This window comes from Pseudophryne corroboree, chromosome 3 (genome assembly GCF_028390025.1).
Source record: "Pseudophryne corroboree isolate aPseCor3 chromosome 3, aPseCor3.hap2, whole genome shotgun sequence".
In the NCBI taxonomy this organism is placed as follows: Eukaryota; Metazoa; Chordata; class Amphibia; order Anura; family Myobatrachidae; genus Pseudophryne; species Pseudophryne corroboree.
The window spans coordinates 627,413,126-627,437,904 of record NC_086446.1 but is presented as its reverse complement, the minus strand read 5'-3'; the positions used below and the strand labels follow the sequence as shown (position 1 = coordinate 627,437,904).

The window sequence follows — 24,779 nt, the reverse complement described above, 5'->3', positions numbered from 1 at the left end:
GACATAAACTTCTTATGTCCATAACTATCCGCACGAGCGATTAATACGCTCCAAACCAACACCGGAATATTGTTAATTAAATACTCTTCCGATGGGTACCAAACACTGCTATATGATTCCTGTTAGACCCTTTGTACAATACAAAGAGGGATTCCTCCGTTCAGGGACGTTCTATATTAACCAAACTTTCAGGAACTATCAAAGGGACCATGATCTATAAACTACGTTAATTATGAAAATGTGTAACGAATGAGTCGCACGCTACGACTACATAAACTCTACCGTAAATACGCATACCGTGCGCCCGCGGGTGCACGCTATTGCGGGTATGCGCCTTCACGGGAGAGCGTACGCATGCGCAGCGCGGACCAGTGTGCGGTGCAAATATGGCAACGTGTATAGAGATATTTTTCTGACTTTGACATGTCTAACAGAAAGGGCAGTAGATCAGTGGAAGCTCCTGCATCATGCAGAGCATGATCCATGGATTTACCAGAAGGGGAAGTTTTGTATGATGGTTTATGTACTATGGGGGTAATTCAGTGTTGATCGCAGCAGCAAATTTGTTCGTTAGCAGTTGGGCAAAACCATGTGCACTGCAGGGGAGGCAGATATAACGTTCGCAGAAAGAGTTAGATTTGGGTGGGTTATTTTGTTTCTGTGCAGGGTAAATACTGGCTGCTTTATTTTAACACTGCAATATAGATTTAAGTTTGAACACACCCCACCCAAATCTAACTCTCTCTGCACATGTTATATCTGCCCCCCTTGCAGTGCACATGGTTTTGCCCAGTTGCTAAATTTTTTGGTTTGCTAAGTCTGAATAACCCCCTAAACTGTATTTGCTCTTTACAAAACCTACCATGAAAATGTATTTCTGTGGCTGCCTCCTTGACCCTTTGTTTATATAAAAAAAAAAATAATGGCACCAGGCAGGGGCACCGTCTATCCCAATTCTATGCATATTAATAATGGATTAGTTGGCAAATAGTATCCTCAATATCATATACATTTAGAGAAGGCTTGGTCAACCTGTGGCTCTCCAGCAAGTCTCTGCATGTTGCTATTAGGGAATTCTAAAACTGTGGCAGGGCATGCTGGGATGTGTAGTTTCACAACAGCTGGGGAGCCACAGGTTGTCCAGGCCTGATTTAGAGCTTGATAGTATTCTACAGACACTATAAAATATCTATTTACTGACATCATCCTCCTTTAGATCAACACCAGTGGCAAACGCAGGATTTCTCGAGGGGGGTTTCCAAATGCAGTTCACAATCCCCCACTCTGTGGAACATTAGAGCAAGTGTGGGAGTCTGGGGGAGCGGTAGAAGAACCTAATAATAACCCTAGACATTAATGGTCTTTTTATACACTGGATATTGTATGGAATACAGTATTAATATTTTATACTGTAGATGGTCTATAGTATAGGATGTGTCAAACATTTAAATAATATAAAATAAGTTGTCAGGAAAAGATTTAACATCCCGTAATAAATAATTACACAATCATAATAGAACCAGTACTGCATTTTCTAAGCACACATTCTCCCACCTCACGGTAAGGCTCCTGTCTCTTCTTCCTGGTAGCTACTCTCTGTCCAGTGCACTGATTGAGGAGTCAGATTCACACACACAGCAAACTCAGTAGAAGAAGCTGCTACCACTGGGCTTGCGCAGCAACTCTGCTCTGCCCTTTAAACTGCATGATGTTTCTGCAGCACTAGTAATCTAGTCATATTATATACCATTGCTATTGTTGATATAATTTGAGCCATTTGCCAAGTGGAGGGGGGTTTCCAGGCAACCAGAACCCCCCCCCCCCCCTCCCAGCGTTTGCCTATGAACACCCCTTGTATGTCATCCCCTAACAAAATGAGATAATGTGAAATATTTGAAACATTAAAGTAATTAATTGTAGATGACTGAGACCTCAAACATTCTCTTGACATTTTTGCTTTTGACAAATCTAGAATACAGATTGCGGCTCTTAGTCCGCAAAACATTACTTTCTCTTTCATCCACTAGGGGACACTGGAGCAGTCTTATACATTAGGGGTGTGAAGCTTGCAACCGGAGGTGTGGCACAATCTAAAATTAGTATTGTCTGCACAGCCGGCTCCTCCCCCTTCACATCCCTCCTCCCTCAGTTTTGAAAATTGTGCTGGAGGTACAGCACGTGGAGCACTGAGCTCCTGACTAATTTTTCTTTTGTTTTTCTTGATATGGGCTGCGTCACCCTAAGAAAAGGGAGACAAAAGCCACGGATTTGTGACAAAGATCCCTATTGAAGGGACCTGCATCGCTCGACAGGACAGAGTGCTGCGTCTCCCTAGGAAAAGGGGGACAAAGCCTGATAATACTGAAGAGACAAAGATCCCTTTTGAAGGGATCTGCATCTCTCACAGGAGATCCTCTTCAAATCGCCTCATCTGGTCTGTGAGTACTGGTGGTATGAGGGCCAATTAGCAAGCTCCCTTACAGAAGTGAATTAGCTAGTCAAATCCCGCAGCGGCGCGCCGGACAGCACATCAATATGAGGCGGTCGGGATCCCTTCCGCGAGCGCAAGTCTCTCCTATCAACATGAGAGAGGCGCCGCTACGGGACCTGATCAGAGCGGTCCCAGCGCGCGCCGGACAGCGGGAGATCACAATGCCGCGCGGCTGAGCAAATACCCTCAGCCGTCGGAGGCGGGGAGCAGGGGAGAGACGCGGCAGTGAGCACGCAGCTGAGGAGATTTACTCAGCTGCGGACAAGCACTGAATGCCCAGGTGGGTGTAAAAGGACGGCCCTAGTTTTACTATGCCTGCTAGATGTGGGGACAGGATCCCCTTCCTCAATGAGGTGTCCAGAAAAGTAAATTGGTGCCTCCCCCTATAGTCACAAGTAATTCCTATGTGTACTAACAGCACTCTCTCCTGGTGAAAGATTATAGAGAATACTATGAGGATCTCCTGTGATATAATATAGAGAATACTATGAGGATTTCCTGTGATATAATATGAATGATTTATTTATTTTCAAGGGAATTCTAATGCAAAGATCCTACTGAAAATACGAGGAAGCAAGTGAAGCCAACTCTGCCATCTAGCTGTGTTACAGTTGAAGTGTGAGAGTTGCATGTCGGCTGGTGTTTACATTTTTATTTTTAATTGAAAATTTTTTTTTGTTTATTTATCAAGGTGTCCTGTTCCTTTTTCTGTGTAAGGAAGGGAACAGTAAGTCCAGCCGGGTCCGATACCTTCGCTTCCGTCATCTCTTACAGCCTTTCTCTTCCTAGTTTAAAGGGGGAAAGCGCTGCATAATACCCTGGTAGGGGATTTAAACAACATGCCTAAAGCACCAACCAGGAGGCAATAGAAGCCAGAGACCTGTTATGTTTATACGAAATGTAACAGGAAGAGCGCGCGGGTTGGCAGCTACAGAGGTGCAACTCCTGATTGGACAAGGACGCTCCACCTGGCAGCGGTGCTCCGGCTAGGTCAAGAATCACGCAAGCAGCAATCGGAATGGGCTGCGGGATTCTCTAAGACGAGGGCATTTCTCATTAAGTTAACGCCGCCCGCACATACAGAAACGAATGTGCGCAGGGCAGTTAAAATAACTCTTCCTATATATACCGGATGGGTGAGTTAATTGAATCTACCCTAGATACGCCTAAACTCTAAGGTAGAAGATGTAACGGAGCCAGAAGGATTCGAATTGTTCGAATCCCAAAGGCTGCTTTCAGCAGTGTTTCCTATTCCTAAATCCCTCCAATCTCAAATGGAGGAGGCTTGGAAACAACCTGACAAACGCTTTCAATTTCCAAAACGGTTTCAAGTGACTTACCCTTTACCTAAAGGGGTAATGGATAAATGGGAGACTCCGCAGGCAGTAGATGCCTCACGAGGAGAGACCTACGCTCATCTGTGCTTGGGTTAACAAGGCCAGGGGAGCATGGTCGAGCCGTATTGTACAGGCTATTTAGGAGGAAAATAGCTTGGAAGAGATTACCCAACTGGCGGAGCACATGCGAGATCTGCTTCATACTTGTGTCAGGCCTCAAAGGAGGCTAGCAGGATTGCATCGCGCATCTCCACATCGGCCATATTGGCTGGACGGATTTTATGGCTCAGTGAATGACTAACGAGAACCATTCCACAGGTTAAGAGAGGTTATTCGGGTCCAATGTTTAAATCGTTCAGATCTCAGGCCCTTTGAGCCCGAGGAAGCGCCGGCACGTGGGGGCAGAGGTAGAGGCCGCTCACGGGCAACAGCCAGAAAGCAGGAGAAACCTGCTGACAAAGCCGTGGCATGACGGTCTCCGAGCTCACCTGGGGTCCCCCCTGGTGGGCGCACGTCTGGAGGTTTTCAGGACATATAGGCCAACACCTCACCAAAATGTTGGATAAACAACATAATCTCACAGGGACAACGGGTTTACCTCGGTGCCCTCAGAAGGCAGAGGCACTACTGACGGCAGTTCAGAAATTACTACGGTCAGAGGTCTTTGTTCCAGTTCCCGCCTCTCAGAGAGGAACAGGGTTCTGTTCCAGTCTTTTTGTCGTGCCAAAGCCGGACGGAACGGTCAGGCCGATACTCAATTTAAAAATTTTTAAACCAGTTTCTAAGGGTTTACAAATTCAATATGAGTCTGTGGTGTCCAAAGACATAAGGGATGCATACCTGCATATCCCTATTTGGTCTCCCCACCAGGCTTACCTGAGGTTGCACTGGTGAGGGATCATTACCAATTCAGAATTCTACCATTCGGCCTGTCATCTACCCCAAGGATCTTCACGAAGATCATAGCGGTCAGGGTTGCAAAATTGAGACGATAATACCTTATATAGGCGATCTTCAGATCAAGGCCTCCTCTCAAGAGAGGATGATAAAAGATGCTCAGACATCAACAGGACAGTGTGGCTCAGCGCACTACTCCCCTGCACACCCAACTGTAGAGGCCTGGGTTCAAGTACCACTACAGATACTTTTACCCGATTTCTCATTCAACACGGGTGGATAGAGAACTTCTAGAAATCCAACCTCATTCCAACGCTACGGATTCAGTTCCTAGGTCTCATCTTGGACACGGTGAAATTGAATCATTTCTTGTCAGAGTCCAAGATCCAGGAATATAAATATATATATATATATATATATATATATATATATATATATATATATAAAAACTAGATAGAGTATCTCCTGTGATATAATATGAATGATTTATTTTCAAGGGAATTCTAGTACAAAGATCCTACTGAAAATACGAGGAAGCAAGTGTAGCCAACTCGGCCATCGAGCAGTGTTTACAGTTGAAGTGTGAGAGTTGCTTGTCGGCCGGTGTTTACATTTTTATTTTTTATTTATCAATGTGTCCTGTTCCTTTTTCTGTGTAAGGAAGGGAACGTAATTCCAGCCAGATCCGATACCTTAGCTTCCGTCATCTCTTACAGCCTTTCTCTCCTAATTTAAAGGGGAAAAGCGCTGCATAATACCCTGGTAGGGGATTTAAACGACATGCCTAAAGCACCAACCAGGGAAGTTGGTGGTTCAGGTATGTTCGAAGCTCTCCATTACGGCAGACTACACTCCCGACCATTCCACATGAACCTCATTGCTCAGAGAGCAGGTTCGCGCTGTTTCTTCATTGGAGACTCCGACTTCAACCGAAAGTACGAGTCTACTTGATAAGGTGATCGTTACACAAGAATCTCGCAGCAGGAAGGAGATTAAGCATTTGGGATTGGAGATCCTGACAACGGATGCCAGTCTCAGAGGTCGGGGTGCCGTCTTAGAAAACTGTCAGTTACAGGAGAGCAGATTAAACATAAATATTCTCGATCTAAGAGCAGTTTACAATGCGCTTCTCTTGGCCGAAAACCTAGTCATGGGTCATTATGTAAGGATACAGTCGGACACTATCACCACGACGGCTTACATAAACCGTCAAGGGGGAACAAAGTGCAGGATGGCGTTTAAATACGCCACAAGGATCGTGTTGTGGGCGGAAAGGCGAAACATCATCCTCTCGGCAGTGTTCATTCCAGGAGTGGAGTACTGGGAAGCGGATTATCTCAATCGCCAAGACATGCATCCGTGAGAGTGGTGCCTGCATCCACGGATTTTCAACATGGTGGTCAGGAGATGGGGTCTGCCTCAGGTCGACCCAATGGCGTTGCGACAGAACCATCAGCTGCCCAGATATCTGTCCAGCACAAGGGATCCAGCAGCAGAAGGAGTGGACGCATTAACACTTTCTTGGTGTTACGAAAAAAAAAGAAAAAGTTTACAACTTTATACCATTTCCACTCATACCGAGGGTACTGAAGAGGTTGAAACGAGAACGAGTGTGGGCGATTCTAATCACATGGCCACGCAGGAGTTTGTACTCAGATCTACAAGGGTTGATAGCGGACGACCCTTGGCGGTTACCTCAGGGAGAGGACCGGCTATCTCAAGGTCCGTTTCACCACCAGGACCTGAACTGGCTGCGTTTAACGGCGTGGCTATTGAAACCCGGAGCTTAAGGAACAGAGGGAGACCAAGAACGGCCATTCCTACGATGATTGCAGCTAAGAAGCCGGTCACAGCCATGCACTACTGGAGACTTTGGAAGAAGTACATAGACTGTGGTCAGGAACGTGGATGGAATTCGACGACCTTCCACTTGTCCAGACTTTAACTATTCCTTCAGGCCGGCCTAGAGTTAGGTCTGCGGCGGGGATCCCTGAAGGTTCAAGGGTCGGCTCTTTCCAACACAGCCCCCTTTGCGTCCTCCCACTGCTCCATGGAATTTAACTTTGGTGTTAGAATTTCTTTTGAAATCGCCACTCTTTGAGCTGTTCTCGAGAACAGACCTGACATATCTCTCTTGGAAAGTAACGTTGTTGCTGGCCTTGGTTTCTGCTAGGCGGGTTTCTGAGTTAGGAGACTTATCGGGTAAGAGTCCTTTTATTTTTTGATTTTTCATGAGGATCGAGCGGAACTCCGTACAAGAGCGGATTTCCTTCCTCAGTTTGTTTTGGGGTTTCATGTAAACCAGCCGATGGTGGTTCCATCTTTACAGAGTCTCGCAGATGGGGACGTGTTCTTGGATGTTGTCCGAGCGTTGCGGGTGTACGTACACGTTACGTCGTCCTTCAGGAAGTCGGACCATTTGTTTGTTTTTTATGATGGGCCTCAGAAGGGTTGACTGGCTTCTAAGCAGTCTCTGCCTCGATGGATTAGACTTGCCATTCGGCAAGCTTATATTTCCTGTGGTTAACAGGTTCCGGTACAGACGGGTGCTCATACCACCCGGTTAGTGGGTGCTTTCTGGGCGGCTGCCATAGATGTTTCCACTACTCAACTTTGCAGAGCGGCGACGTGGACCTCAGCCCACACGTCCGCAAAATTTTTCCTGGTTTGATACCTTTTGCGTCTGAAGATTACAAGTTCGGACGTTTGGTTTTGCAGGCTACAGACAGCACTCCCTCCCTGGGAGATAACTTTGGGACGTCCCCTAATGTATAAGACTGCTCCAGTGTCCCCTAGTGGATGAAAGAGAAAAGAGGATTTTGGTACTTACCGATAAATCCATTTCTCTGAATCCTCTAGGGGACACTGGACGCCCGCCTCAGTGATGTCAACCTGCTGTGTTCAACGTTCTTGTTCAAACAGTTCGTGCAAACAGCGTTAGTTTTTCTGTTTAAGAAATTTCTTGGATGCTGTTTAATATGTTGTACGGTTCGGTTCCTCGCCAAGTGCTATAGTATCATGTCCTATTCTCTCAGTCAAATTTTAAAAACTGAGGGAGGAGGGATGTGAAGGGGGAGGAGCCGGCTGTGCAGACAATACTAATTTTAGATTGTGCCACACCTCCGGTTGCAAGCTTCACACCCCTAATGTATAAGACTGCTCCAGTGTCCCCTAGAGGATTCAGAGAAATGGATTTATCGGTAAGTACCAAAATCCTCTTTGTGCATCCCTTTGTGTTACTGGCATAGCAGAGGGAAAGGGTACATTTTTATACTTAGCTTCACATATTCTTGGTGGAAGCTTAATTTACATCTTTTCCACATGTGATGGAGATATTCACACTATGGGGGAATTCAATTATAGGTGGATGACTTCGCCCACCCGAATCAGCGTGATAACAGCTGCGCTTTACGACAGCCCAATCTTTCACAAAACTGAAATCTGGATTTGGCTGGACTGATGAGGAGTTGCGGTGCCGTTGCTGGTGTTAAATGCCATGGCACCGGCAACTCGCACCCTTCTCCCATAATTAAATAACATAGTACCAAGATCTGTGATTTCCGTGAGCTGGCGAGAAAGACAATAGATTGTTTTAAAGCAGCCATTCATTTATATTCAAAACCAATACTGTTTTGCATTAAAATGTAATGACTACCTTGCTATCATCACAGGCTATTGCATTTGTCCCATAATCTGAGTTTATAGTACACGCTTCATCATTTTTATTATTATTTATTATATATATTACTCTTTTTTTTTTTTTTCTTTTTTTTTTCTTACATTTTAGAACCCAAGCCTGTGGTGTTCTTGCAGCATGGCCTCCTGGCAGATGGGAGTAACTGGGTCACTAACCTGGCAAACAATAGCTTGGGGTTCATCCTGGCAGATGCAGGCTATGACGTGTGGATGGGGAACAGCCGGGGAAATACCTGGTCTAGGAAACACAAGACTCTGTCACCTGATATGGAAGAATTCTGGGATTTCAGGTATGTACGTTCGGGAACCACAAGCAATAGGCACAAATTATGGAAGAGTATTGTATGATGTTTTCATTACTTTTTTTTTTTGTTTGTTTTGTTTTTCATCACCACCTATATCCTATCAATGTTATTTATAAAACTGAAAATGTTTTATTATAAACGCCTGACGCTGAGTCGCCCCAGGCAGAATGTCCATTAAGCTCTTGGCACTGATTAAACCATGGGATTTAAACTTTTTCTAACATTGAATTATTTCTTTTTGTTATCTATTTTTGTTTTGTATTCCAGCTATGATGAGATGGCTAAGCTCGATCTCCCAGCAGTTGTAAACTTTATTTTGCAGAAAACTTGCCAGGAACAAATATTTTACATTGGCCATTCACAGGGAACCACAATAGGTATGTGGCGGACCTAATCATTTTATTTATTTATTTGGGTGTGTTATTTCATGGCTTTGTGAGCAATTAAAAAAAAAAAAGAAAATGTAGAGAATACTTTGGTGACTTTGTTTTTTCCTGATACTGTACCTCCTTATAGCAGAACCTTGGTTCTCCTGTATCAGGGTGTCCTGAAGTTTGTCAGTGTTATTATTATGCTTCATGTTCCTCTCTCTGCAACCAGTTGAGAAGTTCACTAATTCTCAGCTTGCTAACTAATAATAAGATATGTGCTTGCTATTACACTGTTGGTGAGGGTGAGTCCTCCAGCCAGCAGTTCTGCTAGTTGTTAACCCGGGTTCGGTATGAATGACTGCCGGATCCCGAAGTATGAAATCCCGACAGGGGTGAGTTTTCTGTGATAACCCCTATCCCCTACCCCCTAACCCTACCTTCCCGCAGGCTAACCCTAACCTCCCCCCTTAGTGCCTAACCCGAACAACCCCTCCCCGTTGGTTCCTAAACCCAACCCCCTGTCCGTATCCTAATCCTAACCTCCCACCCCCTGCAGCCTAACCTAAACTCCCTGTTGTCGGCTAAACCTAACACCCCCCCTCCCCCGGCACTACTCCAAGCTCGGGGGCTATAATTACAATGGTAGGGATCGTAGCTGTCGTAGTTAGTGTCTGTATACTGACCCTGTCTTGATTCCGGCATATGTATTTCAACATCCGGAAATCTGACAGCCAGAATCTTAACGGCATCCCATTAAACCATGCTACACTTAGATGCCTATGTTCAATTTTGGTGGAACAAAGTCAAATAAGTGTAAATTTATGGGGGGGAAAATCACCCTCCAGTAAGATCAGGATAATGTAACCTCTAAAACAACATGCTTTTGAGAACATGGGTTTATTGTGCTAAACAGTTTGTAAAATATTGAAATTGTAGACTTACATTAAATGGTTTATATAAGCAAATATACCAATTTCTCAGTTCCATGCACTTTATGAAGAGTTTTTTAAACTTTTCAATGAATAAATCAGGAAAGGGATCCTGGAGAGCACACCGGTAATGAGAGGTGCGACCCTGTGGAGACCTTTCAGTACTGCATACAAAGACAAGGCTGCAGGTGCACAATTCCAACACTACCAATTGTTTAATAATTATCATTGCAATAAAATTTAGCATTTTGAGTGAGGTTCTACACATAGTTATGGCCATAAATAACCGCTTGCCCACCAACGTCCAGATGACGTCATTACTCAGGCAAGTCCCTAACATATTGGACGGTACAAGTCCAGGGCACGGGACACCCCAAACTCATGCAGCCGAGCGACCCCATTGCAACACTCTAGTGAAAAAATACATAGTGAAAAAAGTGAAGATAGTTGGGTTAGTGAGAGAGGCTGCTGAAAATCAGCAATTGTAAAATAGGTGAAGGTAACATGGTGAGAAATAAAATAGAAGTGAAAGTGGGGAATGAGTTATGTTGTAACAACACACAGTAAGATTGAAAGGAAATACGAGACTTCCGGTTCCGGTGCGCATGTAGGAGGCTGCAGACCGGCGGAGCTTCTTTGCCACCCCAGCCTTCGGACGCCCACGTGCCTCGCAATGGACCATTTTGTGTCCTCTCAGTCGGCGCGGGGAAAACTGCAGCGCCAGCGCCCTAGCAAACACAAGGCCGAATCAAAGATAGCCACCACGCTGGACTCTGATCTTCCCCCATGCAGTGATTCTACCTGAAACGGAGCTGGATATTGTGGGTGACACTCCCCAGTTCACACAGCCCGCTCACTCCTCACAAAATAGACCCATTACCTATTCTGACTTGGTTAAAGCCATACAAGATACCATGGGTTCTATACTGGACTCACATGCTGCTAAGCTCTCACAGGCGGTGCAGGACATTAAATCCCAAATTAAACAACTGGCTAAAAAAGTCATGACTAATGAGCAGAGGCTGGGTGAATATTTCCAAGATATAGCTGAGCTGAAAACACACTCTTAAACATTTACAGTCTGCAGCTTTGCAAGAAGTGCACCTTAAGATGATTAACAGGGGAAGATGCATGCAGCGGTTTTCTTTCATTGTGTTTGGGATTGTGGTGTAATTCAGAAGTTTTGGGACAAATTGATTGGTTTTATTAACAAATTATTTTCCCTTGAGCCCATTAAACGCCTGGTCCCCTGTTTGCTGCTTTATCTTACTGAATGGGAACTAGGCCCAGACAAGAAAACAGTGATTCCATTGTTGACACTTATTATCACGATTGCAAAAAAAAATATTTTAAATAAATGGATATATAAAAATGCTCCGACAGTTTCTGAGGTTAAATCCTTGCTTCTCCAATGTCTGTATTCTGAACGCCAGGCCACGATACCTGATGTGGAACGAGGGGTACAGAGGTTTTATAGAAAATGGGATATTTACATACAACAACTGGATGTATCGACTAAAACACCTATACAAAAACTATTTGAATCCACATAATGGTTTTTATTGCGACAACTGGACTCGTCTCATATATAGATATTCTTCTTCTCTTTCTAGAACTGGAATTTTGAAGGTCTCTACTGACCTCTAGGCCTACTTAGCTCGGAACACTATTTTGTCTTGTGTCTCTCCCGTTCCCCTTGTCTTATCTAGTCCGATCCTCCCCCCGTCCATCTTTCATTTCTATTGATTCAGCTTTATTCAGTGTTTATGTTTTGTTTCTCTGATATTGATTCTGATACATCAGGTGTTATTTCTGTCATTTATTGGAAATGATAATGGAAGTGTCTGTACATAGTAATATATGCACTTTATCAGGGCCGGCCCGTGCCCAATTTTTTTGGTAAGCGAGTATATATTTTGGCGCCCCTTAGTGGAACATAAAGGGGCGTAGCTTCATGGGAAGGGGCGTGACTACATAATATTAATTTACATTACACCACACAGTAGTGGAGATGCTTTTACATGTTACGCCTCAGTAGAGTCCCTTTTACACACAGAGAGAGGCATGTTGAGAGAGAGAGGGAGTGGGAGAGAGAGAAGAGGCATGGGGTGGGGGAGTCATGGGGAAGGACAAAGGCATGGGGAGGGAAAGAGTGAAACAAACATGGGAAGGGAGTGCATGGGAGGGAGGGAGAGATGAGAGGCACAGGGAGAGAGAGGGGCATGGGGAGGGAGAGAGAGGAGAGGCATGGGGAGGGGGAGAGAGAAAGGCATTGGGAGGGGGAGAGAGAAAGGTAGATGCTAAATCCTAGTAGGCTAAGGGACCTGTGACGTCAGGGGGCGTAGCAAGGATGGCAGGATACTACTTTCAGTATCCACGCCACCAACTATTACCTTTAGTAATCAGCCCGAGGCGCGGCAAGGCTGTGAGGGTCCATTTCTGGACCCTTAGCCGAACTTGCTCCTCCCCTTCTCTTGCTTGTCATGTGGGTCAAATGTCCTTTAGCCCACTAGGAAACGGACACAACAAGAGAGAGAGGCATGGGGAGGGAGGAGAGATCAGCATGGGGTGAGAGAGAGAGGCAGCCAATGCAGGACAGTGTGAGGGAGGAGAGGATCCCACTCGCCTGACAGTACTTTTCTAGCGGGTGACAGTACTTTTCATCTAGTCCACCCTCACCCCACGCCCCCCCTTTCCTTCCCCAGACATAAACCTGCTGCCAGCTATCGTGCTGTGACTGGGAGACAGTAAATGCCGACCCCCATTCCCCCTCTGCCGCCACCGCCATCCCCACCAGCACGGACCTGCTCTCAGTGGAGGATGGAGACACTCACTGCTGCCTCAGCTGAGTTGACCAGCTCCGTCAAGTGCAGATGCAGTCCACTCCCGGCTCCATGCGGCAGTGGTGTGACTAGTGTCCGTCCAGCCCCAGCTGAGTTTGTGCATATGTAATGAGCGGCATGACGCACCGCCGCTGATTACATATGCATGATCGCAGCGGCACTACATGTGAGGGGAGCAGGGGGAAGTTACGGCGTGGAAGCATCACTGACTGTCACTGTCAATGACGGTGAGGTCAGTGAATTGCGATACGTGTCCAGAGCGCGCCCTCTATGTGCGGCGCCTTACTCAGCCGCGTACTTTGAGTATGCGTAGGACCGGCCCTGCTCTTTATTCCATACTGTATATCATGTTCTTGACCAAGTCGTTATACTGATACTTTTGCATTACTTTGGAATCCATTTTTATTGCTGATATTGTAGGTTTGTAACTGTCTATCTGTGCTTTACACTTTGTGCTGAAAAAATTAGAAAATCAATACGAAATTAAGTGTTAACCTGTGTTGCTCCTGAGGCCGACCAGCCACAGCAGTCCAGGGGGACCCGCGCCCCAGAGATCTGATATGGACTGATGTGGAACTGATCATTTACAAAACTTTGGGCTGCACACACCCACTGTTCGAACGATATATCATATAGAGAATGCAGAAGGCTGACACATTTCTAGGGAATATTACATTCTGGAAACTTAGGGGGACATGTACTAAGCAGTGATAAAAGTGGAGAAGTGAGCCAGTGGAGAAGTTGCCCATGCCAACCAATCAGCTGCTCTGTATACTTTTATAGTATGCAAATTATAAATGTTACGTCAATGCTGATTGGTTGTCATGGGCAACTTCTCCACTGGCTCACTTCTCCACTTTTATCACTGCTTAGTACATATCCACCTAAAATAGATATTTATGACTGTTGTTAAAAGTGGCATCATACCTTCATTGCTTTATTAATACCCCTTTCACACCGCCTGAGGCGGGTCGCAACAAGGAGCCTGACACAGGAGCTCCCAGGGTGCGATCTGCTTTAGGCGCCCTGCCGCCGTTGTCTGCAATCCGGCATATCCAAGCGCCGCCTGCACACACAGTGCACAGGAAACAGGTCGCATTGACCCGGCTCGCGTTCACACTGCACAGCGAGCTGGGTTGAACACAAATTCAACCCTGCTCGCTACCAGGGTTGAAATACCGGGTTGCTCGACCTGATATTTTTCCCTTGGCACCTTTCAGACCGCACATGAGCACGGGTTATGCGCGCTTATGTGCCAATAGCTGGCGGTCTGAAAGGGGTATTAGTAGGGACATTTGCTGCAGGCTGTGTATGCCTAGTCGCTTATTAATTTGGAGCCGCCTAAAGTGCAATTTGGAATATCACATATGTATGTATTATTTCTATAAATGTTACACAAGATGACATATGTTTTACTGGTTTCCTGTAAACTGTTTTATGTTGCTGCCGCTTTAGGATTCATAGCATTCTCAAGCATTCCTCAGTTGGCCAAAAAAATCAAAATGTTCTTTGGTCTTGCTCCTGTGGCTACAATCAAATTCTCCAGCAGTCCACTGGCAAAACTTGGAGTTTTCCCTGAATTCTTTATCAAGGTATGGTGGGTTTTTTTTTATAGCAGTATTTGTTCTAGATCTAAAGCTAGGTACACACTGAGCGATATATATATATATCAGCAGTTCAATCGAACAACCAATGTGTCGCCAGCGGGTCAGTGGGTGTTCAGACATATCGCATTCACTCTGCAACACAATTGATGACCGATATCTGCACATCTGGTTGTGTTTACGGGCAATATACTTTGCATATCATCCAATGATCGCCCGTACACTTGCTGCTGGGCTCACCGACACAGCTGGGTGGACAAAAATCAAATGCCCGTCTAGCTGTGACGTCAGGACGACATATCGAGTGGCGGATTGATAAGTGTGTAGACTTATCTGGGCGGGCCATTCTGTCGACTCGACCTCGGGTCTGCCGACGCGTTGTCATAGTGTGTACCCAGGTTAAATCACATAACCATTTGGATTTTGATCAACTAGAACAATTGTCTGTGACTGTGGCAACATCCAGAGTGACACTGAGCCAGATTCATCCATTTGGCCAGATCATGCGGTCAGCATCTGGTATAGGTCGCTGAACTATTAATGCAGTGTAATTCATGTACATTCCTTTCTACCACTAATCTAGATTTGTTTATTCATTAATTATTATTATTTTGTTTTTTTGTAAAGTCATGTTGGCTATGATATGTTTACATTGTTTGGTTTTTTAAGGACTTGTTATGTCTTTTTTTTCATATGCTTTAGGACCTGTTTGGCAGGAAAGAATTTTTACCTCAGACAGAACTTCTGAAATGGTTTGCCACCCACTTTTGTACCCATGAATTGGTGGAGGAGATATGTGGCAATATTTTTTTCATTCTTTGTGGATTTAATGAGAAGAACCTTAACATGGTACGTGGAAAATTCCTTTTATGAATTATTGTCCGTTTCTTACTAACCTTTAATCAGGGGGAGTGGTCCAGTTCACAGTGGGGTGCAGACAAAATCTTCTACCTGTCATTTTTCAAACACAGCGGTAACATCATATGTCCCAACTGTCCCAATTTTTCACAGGACAGTCCCTCATTTTGTGACGGTTTCATCTGCGGGCCACAGTGTCCCGCGGTGGGGGAAGGGTGGGCAGTTGGGAGGCTCTTGTCACTTGCTGCTCTGCTTAGTGACTCGCGATCACGGCACTCCCAAAAAGCCACACCCCCTCTTCCATAGGCCTCACCCTCTTTTCAGTCACGAGCTGCTTAGCCACGCGATAATGTCCCACTTTGCCTCCTAAAGATGTTGGGAGATATGGGTAACATTGCATTTAGGAGCTGGGTGGTTGGTACTTCATCTCTCTCCACATTATCTCTCTCTTAGGGTAAGATGTACTAAGCAACGAATAGTATGGAGAAGTGAGCCAGTGGAGAAGTTGCCCATGGCAACCAATCAGCTGCTCTTTATAATTTTATAGTATGCAAATTATAAATGTTACTTCAATGCTGTTTGGTTGCCATGGGCAACTTCTCCACTGTCTTTCTTCTCCACTCTTTTCACTGCTTAGTACATCTCCCCCTAAATTAATTCTGTGTACGATGATCCTGCTCAACCACAATATAATATTTTTTTCCCATAGCATCAGAACTGATTTAATTTCAGTTAGGGGTCAAATGAATATTTTGTGACTGTCACAATATTGAAATAGTCTTATTGGGGCAGGAGGAAATTGAGACTTTTCTATAGTTTTTTTTTTTTTTTTTTGTTTTTTTTTTGCTTCAGGTACAGTACCTCATATTATTAATTGCTGCTGAAGATGCAGGGGGTAGTTAAATTAGCTCTTCCTTGTTTTAACTAGGCCTTCCTGGTATAGACCTAGCTTGCCCATTTCTGTTGTTACCACAGTCTTCCGCCTCCCAGATTACTTGTCAATCCGGGCTACAATCCCAATGTGGAATTTTGCATGGGGATTATCTAATTTAGAGTGAACACCGTGCTTAGCACAATATGAGCTAGCCCAAGAGGGCAGACTGGTCGATGCCATTTGTGTCCTTGCTGTTTAATGTAGTGTTTGTTTTCCTGTTCCTGTGTTTAACTCATGACCTGTCACTCTCTCTAATATGGGTTTGTATAACCAAGAACTTGGATGTAGTTGATGGACAAAAAACAAACAAAAGCAAAGCCTATTGTTATTGTTTATTACGTAGTGCCATCACATTTCACAGAGGATATTTAATCAAACACGTCACTTCCTGCCTTCTGGATATTACATTATTAAGTCTCTACAACACACTAGGGTGTATATTTGACTGCAGCCTTTTACCTATCATTTGTGTGCGGAGGACATACATTCTCCACACATATAGTGCCCTGGTTGGAATTGAATCCATGGCCCCAGCATGCTCTTCTCTCCTTCCCGTACTGAGGTTGATGCAGAGTTGAGCTTACACCTACATGCACTGCTCATGCTCTGAAAATGGATGAATGTAAATGCCATTTGTGGAGAGCTCTGTACGCATTTAAATAGCAGTCACACTTTCAAGTAAAGAGGGGAGGCTGGATTGTAACGGAGCGTTCTCCTATAGGCAGAGATCAATGAGGGCGCGTGCACGCAAATGCTTCCTGTGCATTAATTTGCAGGTGCGCGCTGTTGATGACAGGCAAACAGGGCGTGCACGAAGTGAGGCATCTCAAACTACGTATTGCTCTGTATATTGGCGATTATAAGCTTTGTTTTTCTGTGCATGCTTGTTTGGCGTCAAATATGCATCAGCCTGCGTTTAGTTTGCATGTTCCCGGGCAGGTGCTGTCTGCTATTTTTGAAATTTAAGCAGCAGAAAATAAAGATGATTACTGAAATGGTTTTCTTTCTTTCTTTTCTTTTTAGAGCCGAGTGAACGTGTATTCCACCCATTGTCCCTCTGGAACATCTGTGCAAAATATCATCCACTGGGCCCAGGTACGGATTGGTAACAAGCACAGTTATATTTTTGGCATAAATTAGCATTTCTATTCTATATTCTTGAATGTATATTTGGGTGTTAAGGTGGTGTTACTGCTTGCTTTTGCTGCCAGATAGGCTGTATCCAATGATTGTGACCTGTTCCCCTTTTACTGTTTCAGGCTGTCAAGTGTGGGGAACTGAAGGCATTTGACTGGGGATACAAGGGCAATCTTATTCATTATAACCAGGTAATATTATTTTGTTTTCCAATAATAAACACTTACATCACACGTTTATGATCTCTTATTGAAGACGATGCATAGCGTTGCATTGGAATGAGTTGGACCACTTCATATTTTTAATAAAAATTTTCATATACGGATGTGTTTTCATACAAATGGTCACAGTGACGTCAATAGCACCAGATCCCATGCCATGCTGCGAGTATCTTATTCGCACAGAGGGTGGAATTCAGTTATTTATTACGCCAGATCTCCCATCTTAAGTGACGAGAGATCGGACGGGCAAAATTCAGTTGATTGTTTTATCACACTGATCGCGCCCAGACTGCGGGCTGAAATGTGTCTCGCTGCGGTGCATTGCGCCCAAATGGAGCAACAATTAAATTGCTCTAGTGGCGGCCGCAGGGAGAAACAATTGAATTCACCCCATTACGTGTGCATCTTATTCACACTAATAAAGTTGGGAGTGACAGAACTACATTGCTAGCTTGCTCTATTCAGTTTGATGTGCGTCATTTGTACATCTGTGTGTGAATGAGTCTGCATCTGTATACGAAGTGCTATGATACAGCGGCCATGCCTTTTTCTCATGCCTCGTTCCATTATGTTTCATCTGTGACTTACTGTAGTACATGTTTAAAACCAATTCTTGTGCAGTTAAAGTCACAGCTCAGCATGCACATATGCCCTCACTCCATGCTGACCTCTCCTGCTGCTGTGTCTCCTGACAAATCACCATGCAAAGCAGCCACCCGAAGGCAGATACGTAGGAGAGAGTATGAAGGCGCTGTTCTAGCCTCCATATTTGCCTGGATGATAGTTTCACTCAGGGCCGGCTCCAGGCCTACTAGCACCCTGAGCGAGAAAATGTAAAAGCCCCCCTCCAACCCCTATGCGCGCCCTCCAGGAAAAGTGGGCGTGGCCTCTGGAAAAGTGGGCGTGGTCTCGTAACTTCATATTATCAGACTATAAATAAATATATTTTCACACCCCCTCTACGCACACAATTAGCAGCCTTACACATAACAGCCACAGTAGTGTTCCTTACACACAATGTCTCCAGTATAGTGTCAGATGCACATAATCTGCAGTGCCAGATAGACATGATATGCCCCCCAGCAGTGCCAGCTACACATGATAGTGTTCACTTTTTAGGGCAGGGTGCTGATCACAGGGAGGGCACATTTTAAAGTTAGGAGTGCAAAATGATGTACATACTGTAATGCTTGGTGCTCCCCCACCTACACGCCAAAGCATGGACAGTGCGCGCAAAAGGCGCGCAGCAAAAATGTAGGGGCGTTGCTTCGTAGGGAAGGTGCGTGCCCACATAATAGTGGCAATTCGCATTACAGCACACAGTAGTGCAGCTAATACACTTTGCGCCAGGCATAGCACTGAGACATATTGCGCCAGGCAGAGCACCGAGACACATTGCGCCAGGTAGAGCACTGAGACACATTGCCTAGCCACAGACGCCTAGCGGGAACACTACATGATATGACCCCCAGCAGTGCCAGCTACACGTGACATGCCCCCCAGCAGTGCCAGCTACACGTGACATGCCCCCCAGCAGTGCCAGCTACATAAATGGCCACACAGTGCCAGATATGTCCCCACAGTTCCAGATACATAAATGCCCCTACAGTGCCAGATATGGCCCCACAATGCCAGATACATAAATGTCCCCACAGTGCAAATATGCCCCTACAGTGCCAGATAAATAAATGCCCCCGCAGTGCCAGATAAATAAATGCCCCCACAGTGCCAGATAAATAAATGCCTCCACAGTGCCAGATATGCCCCCACAATGCCAGATGCATAAATGTCCCCACAGTGCAGATATGCCCCTACAGTGCCAGATACATAAATGCCCCCACTGTGCCAGATACATAAATGCCCCCACTGTGCCAGATACATGAATGCCCCCACTGTGCCAGATACATAAATGCCCCCACTGTGCCAGATACATAAATGCCCCCAGTGCCAGATCCATTAATGCCCCCACAGTGCCAGATATGCCCCCACAGTGCCAGATAAATAAATGCCCCCACAGTGCCAGATAAATAAATGCTCCCACGGTGCAGATATGCCCCCACAGTGCAGATATGCCCCAAACAGTGCCAGATAAATAAATGCCCCCACAGTGCAGATATGACCCCACGGTGCCCGATCCATAAATGCCCCCCCCACACCACCCCACAATACCTGCGGGGCTGGGAGGGGGAGTGCTGCTGAGGGCACGGGCGCCGTGCGGACTCTTCTAAATCGGTTGAGTGCGCGCTATGCGCGCGGCGTCTGAAGTCAGACGCCAGTGCCGCATAGCGCGCACACAACAGCGCAGTTAAGGCCGGGTATCGCTGCAGGCTGGGCTGGCTCCAGGCAGGAATATGGCGGCGCCCATTAAGGGTGGCGCTCCACGCGGCAGCTCTATTCGAACATGCCTGGAGCCGGCCCTGGTTTCACTTCATCTCCAAAGATCTTTTCCTGTGTTTGTGACTGCATGACTACCCGATGGCTTTCCTGCAGACATGAATGAAGATATGTATAATCCGGTTCTAATTTGTAAATATTTCTGTTTTCTTTTGAACTTGTCCAATCCCTTCTAATCTTCATGCTGTGCGGTGTCATTTTAGTATAGTTTTACCACTATACATTTGGAAAACCAAGTGCATTACTGTACAGTGACAAAGTAGCTGCTTTTTATCTGCTTGTAATGAAATTATCTTATCATTTTTGGCACTTATAGATGTGCGTTGGTGGTGACAAAAGTATAGCACACTCGTGTGTAATAAATCAGTCATTGCAATACCGGTGTGTGTGCTATAGTCCTAGGAAATCTGTCTGCAGCATATTTTTGATGTCTTTCAGTCAAATAGAATTCAATTAAGCGCAAGGTTTAGCGAGGTATAAAAGAAAAAACACGCATACCTCACGCCCATTTGTGGATTACTGTGGGTAAAAAAAAAAAGATACTCACCTGTCCGGTTGTCTCCGGTGGTCTCCCCTCCATATTTACACTGGGGAGGGTGCTGCTGGGAGGCTCAAGGGCTGCTGAGAGATGAAGTTCTCTTTGCAGGAGAAGTTACAATACATGGGGGTCACTCACGCACACTTACACTCACACACACCTCACATACTCAGTCTACTGCAGATGACCTGGATCCCGATGCTGGAGAAGACACTACTTCATAATGTGAGTACTTACTCACTAATAACACTAATTGGAAACTTCCAATTCCTTAATTAGTCCTCAGGGGGGGTGTTGCTGGGGTACCAGAGCAAGTCCCTGTGATTTATTTCCCCCCCCCCTAAAATTAATGATTTAAGAATAGTTGGACTCGCTCTGCGGTGCAAGAAAAAAGACTCAGTGATTTCTCCCAGTTTCTGTCCTCTAATTGAATAGCAAATCCCTGCAGCTGCGGGAGAGACCCAGCGCAGCAGGGTTCTTTGAATTTCCGGATGACAATTGAATTCCCCCGACGTGCTTTGTTTCTTGTAATGTTTCCACTCTTGTTTTCCAGACTACTCCTCCCTTCTACAATGTGAAAGACATGCACATCCCAGCTGCTCTGTGGAGTGGCGGCAACGACTGGCTGGCTGACCGGAAGGATATAGCCTTGTTGCTTACTCAAGTCAGTAACTTGGTCTATCACAAAGAGATTCCAGATTGGGAGCACCTAGATTTCATCTGGGGTTTGGATGCTCCTGAACGCATGTACAATGAAATCATTCAGCTGCTGAAAAAGTTCACGTAAACCTTCCACTGTGCCAGATACTGTGCATGGCACACACCTACAGTACATGCTTTATCTAAAGTACTCTAGACAACCTGTGGATTTCTTTTTCCTTATTTAAACATGATTGCAGCATACTAATATGCAATTAAATAGAATACGTGGCATCACATTTTGCTGGTCATACCACGAGATGTGTTCTAAAATTTACTAATTTCTAAAGATCTAAAAATACAATAAACAATATAATAAAAAAAGAGCAAAATCAAATCAGAAAATGATAAAATAAATAGAGGGCTCATTGGGCCTAATTCAGATGTGAAACATAGAATTTGACGACAGATAAGAACCACTTGGCCCATCTAGTCTGCCCCTTTTTTTTTATCCTTTAGGTAATCTCAACCCTTTTTGAACCTTAATTCTTTGTAAGGATATTCATATGCCTATCCCAAGCATGTTTAAATTGCTCTACAGTCTTAGCCTCTACCACCTCTGATGGGAGACTATTCCACTTATCCACTACCCTTTCTGTGAAGTAATTTTTCCTTAAATTTCCCCTGAACCTGCCTCACTCCATTTTCAGTGTCCTCGAGTTCTAATACTTCTCTTCCTTTGAAGAATGTTTCCCTCCTGAACTTTGGTAAAACCCTTGGTATATTTGAAAGTTTCTATCATGCCTCCCCTTTCCCTTCTCTCCTCCAAACTAGAAAAGGAGGGAAAGGGGGGACATGGTTGGAGGTAGCATCACTGCTACTTGGAAGCAGCAGTGATGCACTAATGAGTTTGTATATTCTCCCCGTGCTTGCGTGGGTTTCCTCCGGGTACTCCAGTTTCCTCCCACAATCCAAAAATATACTGGTAGGTTAATTGGATCCCAACAAAATTAACCCTAGCATGAATGTGTGTGTGTACATGTGGTAGGGAATATAGATTGTAAGCTCCACTGGGGCAGGGACTGATGTGAATGGCCAAATATTCTCTGTAAAGCGCTGCGGAATGTTTGCGCTATTTAAATAACTGGTAGTAATAATATGGTAATGCAGCAGGAAGCATCTTGTATAAGTAGATGCCTCCTGCTTGCATTAGTGATCCGTGCTGCTTCCTAGGTCTCAGCATCGGATCACCTGTGACACCATCGGCTGGCTGCGTGCCCTTGTAGTCGCACAAGTCGGCCACCGCAAATCCAACAAAGAGGTCAGGAAATCTCAGCCGTCTGACTGAGATCCAGTCCTCATCACTCTCCCAAAATGGAGGCGACTTTCCTCCATTTTGGGAAACTGTGTCTGTTGCTGCCCCCTCCCCAAACAGCAGCACACTGTCAATCACTCACAGTCTGCGGGTGATCTGACCCAATGTTGCAGACCCGCTTTGCACATGCGCAGTATAGGTCTGGCACATGCGCAAAGTACCGACCATCTAAATCATGCCCATTATTACGGTGGTGTCACACAGGTGATTTTAACACTAGCGCTTTTCCTGCTAGGAAAGCACTAATATTCATTGCACATAAACTGGTAACACAGGAACAGTTGTTGACGCTGCATCGACAGCGGTGAGAGGAGTAAGTGTAAGCCAGTCATTTCTGTGTGTCAGCCAGGACTATTTTGAGCATATTTTGAGCATAATGTGCTTCTTAGCTGGAAAAACATAAGCTTATAAATCGCTGAGTGACACCATCCTAGATGACATTGTTTTATATCAAGATTTAGTAAAGAGTTCTCTTAAAACTTTTGTTATTTTAATACACAGAAGTGATTAATCATAAAATCATAAGCAATATATCGGTCAATTAAATAATGGGATCCATAAAAACTAAAAAGATATGAAATAAATAATGTAGCAAATATCAAAGTCCAAAAAACGAAAAGGTGGACATTAGCTCATTAAAAATTAAACTCCCTAGTATTTGTCCAATTGTAATTATTACCCGTGTCTGATTTACATGCTTGCTGTCCGCTGTTTGATATTGTGGACGGCAGATATTAGCTAGAGACCTTACACTGGGAAAGTTCGCTTATAACGTAAGGGGAACTTTGTTACAGCTACTGTAGCATTGCAGGGCTGTGAGTATGACATTACTAATGATGTACTGTATGTGTGCCCAAGAGGCCATATTTGTGCATGTAGAGTCGGACCATTGAAGTATCCTATCCTCATTACATCTGGTAATTTGCCAATGTCATTTACTCCTAGAAGACATCTGGTAAACTGTGTTCTGCATTTGAATCTGTATAGCTTACTTCTCATAATTCATGTGTATAGCGCAACGACATTACAGAGATTTCCATATCGGTCCCTACCCCATTGCAGTTTAGTGCGTACACACTGGCCGATACATACGGGTCCATCGGCCAGTGTATGCGAACGATATGTCTGTCTGTGAATGCCGTCGTTCACAGACATATATTGCGTCGGCCCTGCAGCACAGCCGATGACTAATACATCTACAGATATATTGGTGCATCTCTGTGTGTTGACCGCCCCTACACATGCTGCACCAGCCGGCGGTGATTGACAGCTGAACTGGACGGGCGCATGTAAACGCCCGCCCACTTTGTGACGTCAGTCCTGTCTGATCGGACAGTGTGTATGCACAACATACTACCCGGTCCGTCCATCGATATATCTGCAGATCAGTTGATCTGCAGGTATATCTACTAGTGTATACCCAGCATTGCTATAGATTTGAATATTTGCTACATCATTCTTTCCATGTTGGTGTTTTTCATATATTTTTAATGTATCATTTTTTAAGAAAGTTTTTTTTTTAATGTTTTTATTAAAGCCCTCTAAATTAATTTCTTCAGTATCGCTTTATTAAATGTTAGGGTAGCCTACTGTCCTTTTTTTTTTCTTCTATTTTTTATTATATTTTTTACTTTTAACCTTAGTGATGTCTTTATAATGTAGTAGAATTTGTGGTCTTATTAGAGATACATTCTTACTGTTATTCATTGTGTTTTTTTCCACATTGACAGTATTTCAAGTTGCCTATAACCGTATGACAGCATACATTACTATAAAACGAAACTGGTATGGCACTTATCATAGCTATTTTTTGCCATTCTTTGCAAATATCTCATGCGTGATATTCAGACCAGCTGATATAATTGTAGATAAGCAATATGACTTTTTAAATTACAATATTTTTTATATACTAGTTTTAGATTGGAGATTGCCATTTTGCCAGAATTAAATAATAGAATTGCGTGTTGTGTGCGGGTACTTTAAGAGAGTGATGTCACAGATTATATGATAATAACATCTGAATAGCATATAATACATACCTCTTCTCAGGATACAAAAGGCAATATATAGTTATGTAAAAAATATAAACAGTAGAGGTCCTTAAGAGCCATATTTCTTTGATTCTATGATGGATTTTATTTATTTCATATTTCATTGTATATCTGTGTTTGTGTACATGTGTTTCAAAGATTATTCTGTTTTTGTATTGT

At 44.5% G+C, this 24,779-nt stretch overlaps 1 protein-coding gene across 1 annotated transcript in view; it reads left to right on the top strand.

Moving 5' to 3' along the window:
• LOC135056475 (lysosomal acid lipase/cholesteryl ester hydrolase-like) overlaps nt 1-24,119 on the top strand; it is a 68,390-nt gene extending 44,271 nt beyond the window's left edge. The window contains exons 4-10 of the mRNA XM_063961706.1: nt 8,513-8,711; nt 8,994-9,103; nt 14,325-14,461; nt 15,176-15,322; nt 17,289-17,360; nt 17,525-17,593; nt 21,109-24,119. Of these exons, the coding sequence (XP_063817776.1) occupies nt 8,513-8,711; nt 8,994-9,103; nt 14,325-14,461; nt 15,176-15,322; nt 17,289-17,360; nt 17,525-17,593; nt 21,109-21,342 (968 nt within the window). The 3' untranslated portion in view covers nt 21,343-24,119. The remainder of the gene's footprint in view (nt 1-8,512; nt 8,712-8,993; nt 9,104-14,324; nt 14,462-15,175; nt 15,323-17,288; nt 17,361-17,524; nt 17,594-21,108) is intronic.
• Nucleotides 24,120-24,779: the final 660 nt, after the last annotated feature.